The sequence below is a fragment of the Elephas maximus genome, chromosome 20, assembly GCF_024166365.1.
Source record: "Elephas maximus indicus isolate mEleMax1 chromosome 20, mEleMax1 primary haplotype, whole genome shotgun sequence".
Classification (NCBI taxonomy): domain Eukaryota; kingdom Metazoa; phylum Chordata; class Mammalia; order Proboscidea; family Elephantidae; genus Elephas; species Elephas maximus.
The window spans coordinates 54,080,550-54,096,045 of NC_064838.1; the positions used below are offsets into that span (position 1 = coordinate 54,080,550).

At 57.4% G+C, this 15,496-nt stretch overlaps 1 protein-coding gene across 1 annotated transcript in view; it reads left to right on the forward strand.

Moving 5' to 3' along the window:
* The window catches only part of BSN (bassoon presynaptic cytomatrix protein), a 101,827-nt gene extending 91,068 nt beyond the window's left edge, over positions 1 to 10,759 (forward strand). Inside the window, exons 6-12 of the mRNA XM_049862740.1 lie at positions 2,122 to 4,195; positions 4,510 to 5,291; positions 5,450 to 5,549; positions 6,079 to 6,210; positions 6,600 to 6,654; positions 7,014 to 7,106; positions 9,417 to 10,759. Coding sequence (XP_049718697.1) covers positions 2,122 to 4,195; positions 4,510 to 5,291; positions 5,450 to 5,549; positions 6,079 to 6,210; positions 6,600 to 6,640 — 3,129 coding nt within the window. The 3' untranslated portion in view covers positions 6,641 to 6,654; positions 7,014 to 7,106; positions 9,417 to 10,759. The remainder of the gene's footprint in view (positions 1 to 2,121; positions 4,196 to 4,509; positions 5,292 to 5,449; positions 5,550 to 6,078; positions 6,211 to 6,599; positions 6,655 to 7,013; positions 7,107 to 9,416) is intronic.
* Positions 10,760 to 15,496: the final 4,737 nt, after the last annotated feature.

Here is a 15,496-nt window from a genome sequence, read left to right on the forward strand (position 1 = left end):
TCAGCAAGGACAGCCTGGGCATATACAGGTGCACACACAGGCTGCATCCAGACACCCTGCTGGAAACTTCCACCTCTCCCTAGCACTGTCTCTTCCCCTAGCACAGAGGTCCCATTGGCTGGCCATGTTGGCCACCTCCTCCTTCAGGCCTCCTCAGCTCTCACCTCCAGGCTGGGCCCCTCCCACTCCAAACCTTATCTGTGGATGTCTCCTGGGAAAGTCGTTTTAACATAGACCTGGCTTCAGTGCTCCCTACTTCCCAGCCCTGGCCTGGCTTCCATTGCCCCACGAGGAAGCCCAAACCCTTTGGCCTACCTAGCACACTGCAACCTAGCTGGCTGTAGCCTGTTCTCTGCCTCTTCTTGTTCCCTGCCCCTGCCTGGCCCTCAGTAAGTCTGTTACACATCTGTCTCCCAAAGACAGGGACCCCTGGAACATAAACTTGTCTGTGTCTGTGGCCTTAGTTGCCAGTGATATCTTGGGGCTTTATGAGGTGGCCTAGCTCGGGCTGCAGTGGAGGTGAGGGTAGGGAGTTGTGGAGAGCCTGACACCAAGAACTCTGAGTGTTAGGCTGAGGAGGGTGGGCTTTTCCTGAAGGCTCTAGGAGCTTCTGAAGGTTTTAGGCAGATGAGACAGGACAAGATGGGTATTTTAAAAAGCCTCTTGGGCAGGGTACGGGCTGGTGGGCTAAAGGAAGCCATCATAGCAGTAGCCCTGGGGAGAGGAGGTTGGAGCCACAAGCATTATGAGGTATACATGCCCATTTTCTGGGCGTGATGCAGAGAGGAGATAGGGCTTTGGGGTGAGGTTGCAAAGGTGATGAACGGGGGATATGAATGGTTCGGTTCGTGGTGTGTGCAGACCAGATAGGGCTAGGGATGGAGCAGGAATCTGGGCTGGCAGGGAGGGACAGGTCAGAGAGGCACGGTGGTCTTGGCTCCAGACTAGGGTAGGACGGAGGTCCCGTGGGCTGGCCATGCTGTGGACAGGCTGTGATGGATACTTGTGGGTATGTGGCCAGAATAAGATGAACAACAAAGTAAGAAGTTCAAGCTAAATTTATTCCATTAAAGGCCCACCCTTCACTCTGAGACTGGGGCGACACTGTCTTCCTTTTATGACATACAGTAACAGTAGGTGAGAGCTTCTTATGTAATTACCTCGCAAGGTAGAAAGTTAAAAGCCTGACATTAGTCCGCAGTATATTTTTGGGATTTGGGTGGTCCATAAAACCCAAAAGCCTGGGGCATCTTGGGAAAGCTAGGAGTAAGAGGCAAAGGGAGGACCAAGGGTATACCTTTAGGTAATGTGGAGCACCTGGGGAAGGTGAGGAGGGTCCCACAGTGGGCAGTGTTACAGCACCTTAAGCAGGAAGACATGCAGATGGAGCCAGGGCTAGAGAGGACCTAGAGGTCTGCTGGTGACCCCAGGGAGCAGTATCAGGGTGACAGAGGGATGCAGAGAAAGCTAGGGGCTTGGCCAAAAGCAGAGCCCAGAGGGTTTGACAGAGGGTGGTGGGCAGGCAGCAGAGCAGTATCACTTTAGGGAGGAGTACAGGAGGCAGAAGACTCTGCTTGTAGCAACTGACATGCAGTCAGCATTGGACCCTTCCCATGATTCTCTAGGGAGTTGGTAGGCCCGGGACCCACTCCACTCCTCCTGTCCATGGCCCTCCTTCACCCTTGGTCCCCGTCAGCTGCCAGGACCCAAACCCAGAGCTAGACCTGTACTCTCTTACATAGTCTCCTCACCTCAGTGGAAGGTGGAGGGTGGCAGGCCACTGGAGATAGGGCTTCTCAGAGCCACATGTGGAAACTCACTGTGTGCCAGACCAGTGTTGGTCCAGCACAGAGGAGAATCTGCCCCATTCCTATCCTCCCACTGCCCAGAGTGCTGGGAAGGAGAAGGCCTGTCAAATGATGACAGGCCTTCCCTCCATGGCAAAGAAACCAAGACGAGTGGGTGGGCAGGGCAGGCCTGCAGGCTGCATGGTGAATCAGGGTATTGATACTGCGGGGCCTGGCCCCTGCCCCAGTGCAGGCCTGAGCTTGTACCCCCCACAACCCACCAGGCCGCCCACACCTTGGGTCTCAGTGCTGCCCGCCCTTCCCTCTGTCTCAGGTGTCGGCGCTGCCACCCAACGGCCTGGTCCGAAAGGTGAAGCGGACACTGCCCAGCCCCCCTCCAGAGGAGGCTCACCTGCCCCTGGCCAGCCAGGCCCCCCCACAGCTCTATGCGGCCAGCCTGTTGCAGCGTGGGCTGGCGGGACCCACCGCCGTCCCTGCCACTAAGGTTAGCCTGCTCCGGGAGCTGGACCGGGACCTGCGGCTGGTGGAGCATGAGTCCACCAAGCTGCGCAAGAAGCAGGCAGAGCTGGATGAGGAAGAGAAGGAGATCGACGCCAAGCTCAAGTACCTAGAGCTGGGCATCACACAGCGCAAAGAGTCTCTGGCCAAGGACCGGGGTGGCCGTGACTACCCACCCTTGCGTGGCCTTGGAGAGCATCGTGATTACCTGTCAGACAGCGAGCTCAACCAGTTGCGGCTCCAGGGCTGCGCCACTCCCACTGGCCAGTATGCGGACTTCCCTGCTGCTGCTCTTCCGACCGCCCCCTCCGGCTCCACTGCCTTCCAACAGCCCCGGTTCCCACCTTCAGCCCCTCAGTACTCTGCAGGCACCAGTGAGCCAACTCAAAACGGTTTCCCAAGCCAGCAGGCGCCCACCTTCCCTGGCCCCGGCACATACCCAGCACCTGCGTATCCTGCTGGCACCAGTTACCCGGCTGAGCCTGGGCTGCCAAGCCAGCAGGCTTTCCGTCCCACAGGCCACTATGCAGCCCAAACGCCCATGGCAACCACACAGAGTACCCATTTCCCGGTCCCAGCTGACAGCCATACCCCCCACCAGAAGCCACGCCAGACATCGCTAGCTGACTTGGAGCAGAAGGTGCCCACCAACTACGAGGTGATTCCCAGCCCTGTTGTGGCTATGTCTTCGGCCCCCTCTGACACCAGCTACAGCGGCCCAGCAGTGAGCAGCAACTATGAGCAGGGCAAGGCTCCTGAGCTGCCCCGGGCCAGTGAGCGTAGCAGTGTGAGCCAGAGTCCAGCCACCACCTACCCCTCTGACTCACACTACACCAGCCTGGAGCAGAACGTCCCTCGGAACTATGTGATGATTGAGGACATCAGTGAGCTGACCAAGGACAGCACCTCCACTGCCCCTGATAACCAGCGCCTGGAGCCCCTGGGGCCGGGTGGCAGTGGACGTCCAGGGAAGGAGCCTGGAGAACCAGGTGTCCTTGAGGGCCCTGCACTGTCCTGCTGCTATGCCAGAGGGGAAGATGAATCTGAGGAGGACGCGTATGAGCCCCGTGGGAAGGGTAGCCATCACCGCAGCATGGACAGCAACGGCCGACCAGCCAACGCCCACTACTACAGTGACAGTGACTACAGACATGGAGCTCGAGCAGAGAAGTATGGGCCCAGCCCCATGGGGCCCAAGCATCCCTCCAAGAGCCTGGCCCCGGCTGCCGTCTCCTCCAAGCGCAGCAAGCACCGAAAGCAGGGCATGGAGCAAAAGATCTCCAAGTTCTCACCTATTGAAGAGGCCAAGGATGTGGAGTCAGACCTGGCCTCCTACCCTCCACCTGCAGTCAGCAGCAGCCTGGGCTCTCGGGGCAGGAAGTTCCAGGAGGACATCACCTATGGGCTCAAAAAGAATGTGTATGAGCAGCAAAGGTACTATGGGGCATCCAGCCGGGACTCAGTAGAGGACGATGACCGCATGTACGGCGGGGGTAGCCGGTCCCGGGCAGTGTCTGCATACAGTGGGGAGAAGCTGTCAAGCCACGACTTCAGTGGCCGGGGCAAGGGGTATGAGCGAGAACGGGAGGCTGTGGAGCGGCTTCAAAAAGCAGGCCCCAAGCCCTCCTCCCTGAGCATGGCCCATGGCCGGGCACGGCCCCCAATGCGGAGCCAAGCCTCGGAGGAAGAAAGCCCTGTGAGCCCCTTAGGGCGGCCCCGCCCCGCTGGGGGGACCCTCCCTCCTGGGGACACCTGCCCACAATTCTGCTCTAGCCACTCCATGCCTGATGTCCAAGAGCATGTCAAGGACGGACCGCGGGCCCACACATACAAGCGTGAGGAGGGCTACATCCTGGATGACTCCCACTGCGTTGTTTCTGACAGCGAAGGTAATGGCAGCCTAGGGTGATTTCTGTGGACGCTTAGCACCTGGGGGGCCTTCCTGTCTGTGGGGCCCTGGGCCCCGAGATGTCCCAGCAGGGATTCGCCTGGCACCTCACCCAGTGAGCTGTGCTGCAGGCTGCCCTCCTTGCCTGACCCACCAATGCCCCTGGCCCTTGGTTGTGGGAGGGTGGGCTTGGGGCTCCAGTGCTCTGTGTGTGGCCGTGGTGCACACTCTATGGTTTCCCTGCATGGCTTCAGCTGGGCCTCCCCCTGTGGCCAGCCCCAGGGGTTGATGGTGTTCTGTTTTTGGTCTCTGAAGCATATCACCTGGGCCAGGAGGAGACAGACTGGTTTGATAAACCCCGGGATGCCCGCTCTGACCGGTTCAGGCACCACGGGGGCCACGCAGTCTCCTCCTCCTCCTCCTCCCAGAAGCGAGGCCCTGCCAGGCACAGCTACCATGACTATGATGAGCCCCCTGAGGAAGGCCTGTGGCCACATGATGAGGGTGGCCCAGGCCGCCACACCTCCACCAAGGAACACCGGCACCACAGTGACCACGGGCGGCACTCAGGTCGCCACACTAGTGAAGAGCCGGGCCGGCGCACTGCCAAACCACATGTTCGGGATCCGGGTCACCATGAGGCCCACCCTCACCCTCAGCCTGGCCCTGCCCCAGCCATGCAGAAGAAGGGTCAACCTGGGTACCCCAGCTCTGCTGAATACTCACAGCCATCTCGCACTCCATCGGCATACCATCATGCCCCTGATAGCAAGAAGGGCTCCCGGCAGGCACACCCTGGGCCCCCTGCACTGCAGCCAAAGCCAGAACCCCAGCTGCAGCCACAGAGTCGGCAGGCACCTCCAGGGTCACAGCAATCACAGCCGCTACTGTCCAGGCCAGGGCCCTCAGCAGCAGCCTCACGCCAGCCACAGACACAGCAGCAGCAGCAGCAGCCCTCCCAGCAGGCCCCGTCGCAGGCTCGGCTGCAGCAGCAGGGCCAGCCAGCTGCCCGGAGCCCAGCCCCTGCTGCCAGCCAGCCAGCAGGGAAACCTCAGCCAGGGCCCACAACAGCCACAGGTCCCCAGCCAGCGGGACCGGTAAGTAGGACCCTGGTACATGGGGTGGGGTAGGGGTCTAGAGCATGGGTACTACCCAGGGCTGGCACTGCACCTGCAGCGTGGACATCCCATGGGCTCCAGGCTGGGCATGGACAGGGTTGACAGGTGGCTTCTAAGATGTGGATTCTGTGTTGCAGCCCCGGACAGAACAGGCAAGTGGCTCTAAAGGGACAGCCAAAGCACCCCAGCAGGGGAAGCCTCCTCAGGCTCAGCTGCCTCCAGGACCTGGACCTGCAGGTGAGCCCACCCCCCAATACCCTTGGCTGTGGCCCAGGGTACCTGGGCTGCCCTCCCAACCCCCTTGCTCCCTGAGTTCACCCCTCTATATGCCTCCATTGTTCCTTGAGAAGGTGCCCAGTGGGCTGCAGACCTCCCCAGCAGAAAACGAGGCTGGGGTTAGAATTCTAGAGCTGTAGTCACCAGATCTGGGGCCTCAGAGACCAGGCAGCTCTGGGCAGAGACCTTCTAGGTACCAGTGAGCCCAGCACCAGGACCTTGGCTTCTTCCTCTCTCTCCCTCCCCCTCCCCTCCTTTCCTCTGCCCTTTCATCCTCTCTGCCTTTTCCTTCCTTCCTCTTTACCTTCTTCATCCTCCTCTTTTTCTGCTTCCTCCCACTCCCTCTCTTCCTATTCTTATCTTCCTCTCTTTATTTCTCCATCCTCCACCTCACTGTCCCATCTCACAGGGTACCTGGCTTCAGATTCCCTTATGGCTGCTTTCCCACCAGACCCTGCATGGTTCCTGATGGTGGTTTCTTTCCCTTTAGGCATGAAGGCTGGAGCCAGGTCTGGTGGGACCCCAGGGGCTCCTGCCGGCCAGCCAGGTGCCGAAGGGGAGAGCGTATTCTCTAAGATCCTCCCTGGTGGGGCAGCAGAGCAGGCTGGCAAGCTGACAGAAGGTATGCACTGCCCGAGGCTAGGTCCGTGTGGGCCGCTGCTCTGGAGCCCTTCTCTGGTAGAGGTTTGGTCTGGGGGATAACTCCAGGCACAGTCACCTAGCCACAGGCCAGTCTGAGGGCCTACGTGCTGAAGGTATGCACTGCCCAAGGCCACGTCCGTGTGGGCCACTGCTCTAGATCCCTCCTCTCCTAGAGGTTTGGTCTGGGGGATGATTCCAGGCACAGTCACCTAGCCACAGGCCAGTCTGAGGGCCTGTCTGCTGCTGTGCATGGGCCTCAAGCAGCCCCTGCCCCTCTGCTGAGCTTGGCTTCTCTATGTCCAAATGGCCCTACTGGGAGAGGGATCTGGCCCAATTTCCTGATGCCTCTCTTCTGTTTCCATGTCACAGCCGTCTCTGCTTTTGGCAAAAAATTTTCCTCATTCTGGTGACCGCGCCCAGCAGGGTAAGTGTGAGCTGCCTGTCCTGGCCTCCCCTGAGAAAGGCCTGAGGTGCTAGTATGGGGGCTGTAAGTCCCAAGGGGTCCTCTGAGTGGAGTCTGGTCCTCAGCCATTGGTCCTCCCTACAAGTGTGAGAGGAGGATGAAGCGGAGGAGGGACACTACACACAGAGCCCCCAATACGAGGCCTGCTCAGTAGAAGTCCCCAGCAACGAGTAGGCAGGGCGAACATCCCCTTATCCTTCTCTACCACTTCCTTAAAGCACCCACCCCAGGGCCCTCACAGCCTCAGGCTAGCAATGGGTTGTCATAGGGACCTCTGGGATGGAGTTCCTCCCCAACCTTTCGCTGTAAATGCTCCACAGGCTCTTGAAGAGATGAAGGAATATAGTATCATTGCTGTGGAAAAATCTCTGAAGTCTGAGGCTTGGGCGCAGCTCTGGACTCTGTGTATAACAGTGAGTATCAGGACTAGGGTGCTATGGAGCAGGGCTGGGTGAGATGAGGCCAGGGTGGGGCGGGAGGGGTGGGTAAAGTGCCCGGGCCTGACTGACCAGACCCACCCAGTTCCTTCTAGTGTGAACTGGGAGGGGCCTGGTGGGTTCTTTCACCTGTGACAAGACGAGGCAGGGGCCACTGAGCTGCTGAAATGGTGGCAGATGACTCAGGCTGTACCTCTTCGGGGAGGACACAGCAAGTGAGTGTGTTCCACAACTTGAGGTCTGTGTGCAGGGTCCTGAGTCCAAGCCATTCTGGAGTAGAGGGTGGCCTGTGGCTCCTGGGGCGTAGGAAGCATGCCCCTTACTTAATGCTTTTGCACCAGCCAGTTGGGAGAAGCTGGAGCCCCAAAACCCTGCAGAGCTTAGCAGCCCTGGGCATGAAGTCAAGACACAATTGGCTTCACAGGCTGAGCTCATGGCCCACAATATGGAAGAATAGAATGAGTAGAAAGGCAGACAGAAAAGGGACAGAGAAGAAAGGGAGGTCACCTGAACAGGCAGACTCGGCCCCAGACTAGGTCAGCCCAGGGAGAAAGTAGAAAGGCCTTGGGGTGGGAGTCCTGGACCTGTCTGGGCTGCAGTGGCCAAGGCACTGCAGGTGGCCAAGGTGGGACGCCACCTCTTGGAGCCTTTCCTGACCCAGCCCTACCCTTGTGGGGAGAAGGGACAATATCCAGAATGGCTGGGAGGGACACCTGGCTCTCAGTGCTCTGTGCACAGCCAGGGACCACCTCCTCCCACCATCCCATAGCCCTGGAGCTCTCCCCCTTTCACCTCCTTTGCCATTTCTAGGCCACTTCTCATGGTGGGCAGACGTGTGTATGTGGCATCTGTGGCCAGGGCCAGGCAATCAGCAGGTCACTTTGAGGAAGCCTTGGGGCCAGCAGGGGTCCTTGCCCAGGCCAAGCCTGCTCAAAGCAGAGATGGAGTTGGGTGTGGTGCCTCAAGGGCAGCCTGTCTCTGGAGGAGCAGTGCTGGAACGAGAATGCTCAGTCTTCTCCTCCATCCACCCATTTATTCAACAAATGTTTGTCAAGTCCCAGGTATGTCCTGAGCCCTATCCCAGGTGCTGGGAGTACAGCAAACCATGTCCCTGCCCTCCAAAGCTGACCGTCTGTTAAGGGAGACAAAGAATAAATAAATTAAAGAAAAATAAATAAAAAGTAATTTCTGAAGGTGAGAAGTTGTATGAAGCCAGTGAAGCAGGGTCATGGGGCAGCGGGGTCTGCTCTAGAGAAGGTGGTCAGAGCTGAAGGGCTGAAGGTGTGTGAGGTAGGGCCTGATGGAGAAGAGGCTGCTGTGGGACATGCCTGGGTGTGGGGACAGCCCCCACAGAGGTTCGGGATGAGACTGGTGGCCTGCAGGGACAAGCAAGAGGCCAGCACAGCTGAAGCCACAGTGGAGGACAGTCAGGGGTGAAGTCAGGGGCAGGAGCCAGCTGGGGTGGGCATTGCAGGCAAAAGTAAAGAGCCTCGAATTATTCTAATTACAGTAGCCACAGTGCAGCACCCCCAGCGGTCTTCCTGCCTTCACTCCATGACAGCAGGGTCCCCGCCATTTTCCCACTCAGCTGGATTATTTCCTAGGAGTTGCCTTGGAACAGATGTGAAATCAGAAGTGGTGCTGAGGGGAGGGGAATGAGGGGCCACTGTGCCCAGTTTCATGGCAGTACTGACCTTGGGTTTGGGCCCAGGGCACTGTCACTGGGGAGGGAAGGGAACCACAGGAGTGGCTTTGTTCTGGGTCCTGCCACATGGTACATGTGGGCCACTGTGACCACTGACTTTGTAGTTAAAGGAATCCCCCTCAAGTTTTGGCATTTGGCTAATGATTGGGCCAAGTAGTCAGTGCTACTGTGAGTGTCTTCTCCTGGTATCTTTTGTGGCTCTTCCAGAGGTGGGCTTGGAGTGGCTTGAGCAGGGAGAGGCTTGCCATTTAAACAAAATCCCACATTTGCTCACTCTTAAGCAAAAAAAAAGCAGCTTTTGTTACATTGAAAGAAATGCCCCTTCCTGACCAACCGGACTCTTTCTTCTCTCTGTGACCTCAACCTGCCCACGCACTGCCCCTCCCTACCCCCCCACCCCCCCCACCCCCCCGCCAGCCTCAATGGTTTGGGAGCCTATGGTAAGGAGTTAGGCTCCAGAACAACACTTGGCAGACTCGGCTGAGAGGAGTGCAAGGGTGGAAAGCAGCGGTCCACAGTTCTTGACAAAATCCTTTTTTCTTTCCTTCCTTCCTTCTTCCCTCCCTCTCTTCTCTTTCAAGCATCTACAATCTGGCAAACCCTGGCCCCGGGACTCAAAACGGGTGAGACGTGGCAGGCAGGCCCTTGGTCGAGGACAGGATGCTTTCTAACAGCAGCTGCCTATGGGAAGCATCTGCTGGACAAGTGAGACCTCCAGCCCCGGGGGGCTTTGATTGTCTTTCTGGAGACCTTCCTCTCCTCAGGGCCCTCTCTGGAAACCCTGCCACCACCTGGTTGTCCTGCCAACCTTCCCACAGCCGCCTTTCTGCAGCCTGGCCAGCCAGGCTTCCAATGAGTTATACACAGAGTTTGGGCGCACACTGCCTGTTTCTGACAGACACTGCCCTCCCTCCACGACGCCAGAAGTTTTTCCACAGCCTTGGAGAGGGGCTTTGACTGAGGGCTGGGGGCCCTGGGCTCCGTTTCCTTCACATTCCAGCTGGCCCGGATCCCTCTGTGGCCACAGGGCACTGCTCCCTCACCCTGCCCTCTGGGTGACTGTGGGGGCAGACAGACCTCCATGTGGCCAGTGTGGGGTTGGGAGAACTTTACAAACATTAGGACCTAACACTGTCTCATTGCTGAAATAAGAGGCCATAGCACCGAAAAGCAGTGTGGGCGCTGGCTGAGGCTTTTCCTAGCCCATGGGTGGCAGTGTGCCACCATCTCAAAGCCATCCCCCCACCCCCAGCCATTGTGAGCATCCCGGCGGCACCATCATTGTCTTGACCAGCGGGCTCCTCGTCAGTACCCTGGGGATTTCTTTTGATTTCGAGAACAGCCTTAATCATTCCAGCTTGATTTACATGTATACCTCATAAACATTTTTCTTTTGTTTTTCTTTCTCCTCTTTCTTTATCTCTCTTTGCTCACCCCCTTGCCCCTCTCCTCCACCTCCACCTTGTGACTGATGGTTTGGTTTCCTCTCTGCTCTGCCCCTGCTAAGCACAGGGAGATACTGAGTTAGAAGCAATAGTGGGCAGCAGGCCACCAAGAGCACAACCCCAGGGCGAGGTCTAGGGAGGCCCCTTAGCCCGCCTCTGTTTACTGTGCAATTCTAGTCCTTCTTAAGCCATCACCAGTGGGCATGCTCAGAGCAGAGGGGCCAGGGCTTCTGCCAGCCAAGGGAAGGGCCCGGAGCCCTGTGTGCGGAAGCGTGGTGCCGTCCATCTACCTGGTGGGCTGGGCGAATTCCTCCCAAGGGCCCTTTCCCAGGGGGACTCCCTTCATCTTGGGGACAGCCACAAGTCTCTAATGTTCTATGCAATGAAATATAAACCCTCAAAGACAACTGTTAATATTTAATAAATTCCATGTTATGTATAAGGATTTAATTGCAAACATGCAATTGAGAAACTGGATGGATACGCTCATATCACTCCCCAGCCCCCACCCTGACTCCCACCGTGTGTGTGAAGTTCTCAGTCTGTGGCATGTTTGACCTGTGGCAGGACTTGCTGCTGCCAGGTGAGTCACCGCCTGTCCCACAGTGGAGCATGCACAGCTTGCAGCCTCTTTGCACGATTTCATCCATTTTAAATGCTTGACCCTCTTGCTTGGAGTTCTTTTTGCCTCAGAACTTTTCCTTCAGGAGTTATTCTAGCTAACTTCTGCACGAGCTAGTGAGGACCTGCTGGAATTGCTGCCTGAGCTTGCCAAGCTGTGAAGCAGGCAGTTCGAGGCCTCATACACCCCTGCAGGTCTCTCTGACCAAGAAGGGCAGGTGAGAAGGAATCTCTGGAGTTGGCACCCCAGCAGGAGCCCGCACAGGATGCATGTGTGTGAGTGTTCTAAAAGCGTGCTGTAGGATTTCTATCTGTATCTGGTTGCTCCTCCTGCCCCAGCCCTGAGCCAGGGGCATCTGGTTGTACCTTCACAGTGGGGCAGAGCTGGGCTGCATCTGCGGACAGAGGGGTGGCAGCCATGGGCAGGGCCTAGCTGTGTCCTAGGAACCCAGTTCCCGATTGCACCTGCACCGTGCCAATGCCCCTGAGGTTGGGAGGCTCAAAAATCTTTGAGCCAGGAGATCTGGGCTGGGGTCAAGGGGCCAAAGGGTGTTCAGGAAAAGCCGGGCCTTTGGTGATTGTTTCGAGGACAGCTGACAGTGTCATCTGGGACCAGAGCAGGTGAGCTGTTCACATACACAATGGCTTCAAGCTGAATTTCCTGGGAAGCATCTCAATGACAAAACTCACAGAAGGTCCTGTGTGACCCTCTCTGTATCAGTCCCTAGGACCTATCATCCCTGCCTACCCTATCTCTGAAGCTGTAGTGTTCCACTGCTTGTTAGATTCTCTGACACTGAGCCAGGAGTGCAGCAGGCAGTAGCTGCCTGACTCCTTGCAGCCTGGCCTTCCTCCAGAGTGCTCTGGTTTGCACCATGCATTTCTCAGGGGTCCATATTTCTCATGCTTTCCTATAAGGTCTACATGCCCCCTCAGAAAGGGATCCTGGCCTACTTCTGGCAGCTGTAGGTGGGTCCCAAGGCTGCCAACCTTGGTGGTGGACTGAGACCCTGGCCTCATGGGATTGGGCCTCATTCAACCATGGGGCGTTAGGCCTGGACCATCTGAAGCCAGCTGAGCAAGGGCTGAGGGGGACCACCATCGAGCATCTCTGAACACCCAAGTTCAGGTCTGTGTGGGGACATGCCTAGTGGGCTGGATACTTGGAGGACCAAGGCAGTAGCCCTTTATTTTAAAGGCCAGGGGATAAGATCAGGAGCAGGGAACAGCAGGCGAGATGGCAGCAGAGCAGCCTCCAGCATGCCAGGTCTCAGGCTCTGAAGTGTTGAGTTCTCAGCAAATTTCCTTCCTGGCCAAGCCCTCTGAGTTTGAAATTTCTGACATCTGTCACACTCCCACTCTCACCCTCCACTCTACTCACAGGACACGTTATTGCCCCTTTGTGAGGGTGGCTAGAGCAGGCCTCTGGGCCACGGGTATTCTGGCCCTTGTGTGGATACAGCTGTGGCTCCAGGGCCACTGCAGCCAGAGGCTGAGGGACCAGCATTTGGTGCCTGGGGCAGTGGGGAACAACAGGTGTATCTCCAAACGGGCAGGGGGTCTCTGGGATGTGGGCCAGGCTTTTGCCATACCCTCCCCAGCATCACAAGCAAGGGCATTTCTTCTGCCCACATCCAGGCCCAAGGTACTCACTTTACAGCCAGCCCCTGCCTCCAGCCCTTGGGCAAAGTGTGCGGTCTCAGCGCCACTATGAGAGGGCAGCAGAGGCAGCAACTATGGCCTATCTTCTGAAGCCTGTGGGGGATTTTTCCAGGTCTTTGCCATGGCAATACAGTCCTGCCCTGCTGGCCCCTCCCCTGCTCCCTTACCCACTGCCCCCTCATGCTGTAAATACTCATCAGCATAGACTTTGTCAGGGTCAGAGGGATAGGCTTAATCCACTGAAACTCCCTGGAGATGCCATCTCTGTCTCCCTGGGTACCAGCAGCCCTGCTGCCATGTGCACTGGGGTGGCATTGGAGAGCCATGGAAGTCATGAGACATTGTGTGTGCACGTGAACATGTGTGTGAGTGTGTGTGTGTGTGTGTGTGTGTGTGTCTGCCTCCTTTAGCCTCTGGGATCAAACCAGCTCCTTCTCTCCAAGTGCAGTGCCCGGAGAGTAGTGGCAGCCCAATGCCTTTCCCCTGCTAGCTTCCATGTCTTGTTTTTGCTTCCCCCTCCTTCCTCCCTGCCTCCCTTTCTTTCCTTCTCTCCTTTATTTGAGGGGGGAAGAGTGCTGTACAAAGTCAAACAAACAAGTTTACAGTTGTAAGTGCAATGACCCGAGTCCTTCACATGACCTTGTGAATTGTGTGCCGTCCTCCTGTGCTCTGTGAGAACTCGTGGTACTTCAGTGTCCCTCCCCCTGTATCGTGACATGGTAATTCTGTGGTATCAGAATAAAAGGACTTGATATAAACAACCTGCAGACTGTCTCCAGGGTGGTTTCTGAAATGGAAAGGCTTACTATTCTTAAGTGAGGGGGCTTTGAGACTGAGGAGAAAGTCCCCAAATTTGTGATAGTCCTGTCTGTTCAAGGCTAAAAGGAAAAGAGTGAAGGGCAAAGTTGCAGAAGTACCAGCTGCGTCCATACCAAACTGTCCAGACAGTGTGCCTCCATGAAGGCACCCAAGGAAGGTCCCAAGCTTGGACCTGCACAAGTCATTGCAGAACAATGCCTCCATTGCCTGTAGGTATCCAGGCTATTTCACACTGCTTCACAGGGCCAGGGCTTAGAGAGGCAGGTGAGTAGGTGCTGCCCCCTGGTGCTGCCAACAAGCTCTACACCTGTCTTCCCTCCAGTTCTGGCTCTGCCCACTCCAACCCTCAGACTCTAAGTCCAGACCTAAGTCCATCCCCAGACAGACGGGCGTACCTCCTTACCAGAGTTGCTAAAAAAATTTTTAAGTGCACACAAGCAAAAAGAATACCAGCCTCACCTCAGGCCCACCCCCCTCAGCTCATATTTTAATTCCTGTCCTTCCTTTCCTGTTTGTATTCCTATTTCATTTTTAAGAAGCAGCAGGAAGGTGCAGCCCCCATTTGTTTCTAGATGCTTATTCCAGGTACTTTACATGTTCATCCTTAAATCCCCAGACTCCAGAGAGATGCACAGTGAGCTTATAGGCAGTCCACTGCATACACTCTGAGGGACAGGCACCATGTTCCCGGTTTTCCTATTCTGAACAGAACTGTGATGAACATCCCAGTTTCCAACCTTTCCGCCCAGGTTGGTGGCCCAGGCCACTTTTTCTGCTCCCAGGTCCTGGTCTTTTGGGGACACAGCCCTGCCCACTTTGGGTGCTTATAAATGCAAGTGACCTCAGAAAGTGGGGACTGTTTTTACTTAGCCAATCCAATGTGGTTGATGAGGAAGGGGAAACCGAAGGCCAGGCGAGTGAGAGCTCAGTCAAAGGCAAGGTGTGGCACAGGTAATGCAGAGGCGTGGAAGGCCAGCCAGGCTTCGAGGAGATGGAGAGTACATTCCTGCTAGCCTGACTGCTGCCTGGCCTCTGCTGGGGCTTTTCCCAGACCTCCACTGTCCCAGTAGCCCACTCAATCCTGCACCATGTTCAGGACTTCTTGGCCTTCCCAGGCTCTTCTTTCCACAGTAAGCTCCCTGGTTCTTGATGCCGTTTGTCCTTACGAGGTCCTATGTATCCAAGAGCCTGGACTGAGGCCTGGGGAGGCAGGCAAAGCTCCACTCGCTCACCATCCCAGCGAGGCACCACTGAGAGGGGCAGGTGAGGGCTGCGGGAACAGATAGCTCTTGGGGCAGGCCTGGTGGCCGATAAACCCAGGCGACATCGGGAAAACTTGGCAACCGCCCCTCTTTCCCTTGCACCCTGGGCTCTGCTCTTCGAGCCCCGCCCAGAGCTGACGAGCGCCCTCCTCTCCCCGTCTGCCTGGGAGCCGCGCCCAGAAAATGCTTGCCAGACCCAGGAGCCGCGGGAGACCCATCCTGGGGCGGGCCTTGGCCCGCCCCGCCCCGTGGCCCCGCCCCTCCACCAATCGGTGTCGTTGATGGCCTTCCTCACAGCCCGCAGTTCCCGCCCCACCCCGTCCCCGGCCCCGCCCCTCACCCTGAAGCGTTCTTCGATGGCTGCCCTCACAGACCTCAGCTTCTGCCCCTCATGCTCAAAGATTCATTGGTCCGCATTCCTTTGCACCCAGCCCTTTGGCTGCGCAGAGTCACTGCCGGTCCGACCTCGCTTCTTTCGCCTCACAGCCTTGTCCTAAGGGCTCAGCGCCTGCTCGCGTAGGCCCTCTCACGTAGGCCCTTTCACTCTTCACAGATCTGTCCCTTCCTGGCCCGCCCCCATGTTCTCCTTCCTCAGGGCCAACCCCTCTCCTCGGAAGTCCCACACACTCCCCTCCCAGTAACAGGCCTGGGACCCGGCCCACAAATCCCGCCTCTCACCAGCCTGATCCTCCCCTAAAAGGGCCCGCTTCTTTCCTCGCTGTCCCCGCCCGCTCCCCTCCAGCTCTCCTGACTCACCCCGCTTCCTTAGCATAAAGGCCTCGCCCCTCGGTCAACGGTCCACGCCCTTTGGCTGAAGGCCCCGCCCTCCCAGGTCGCCGCCGAGGTCTGTGG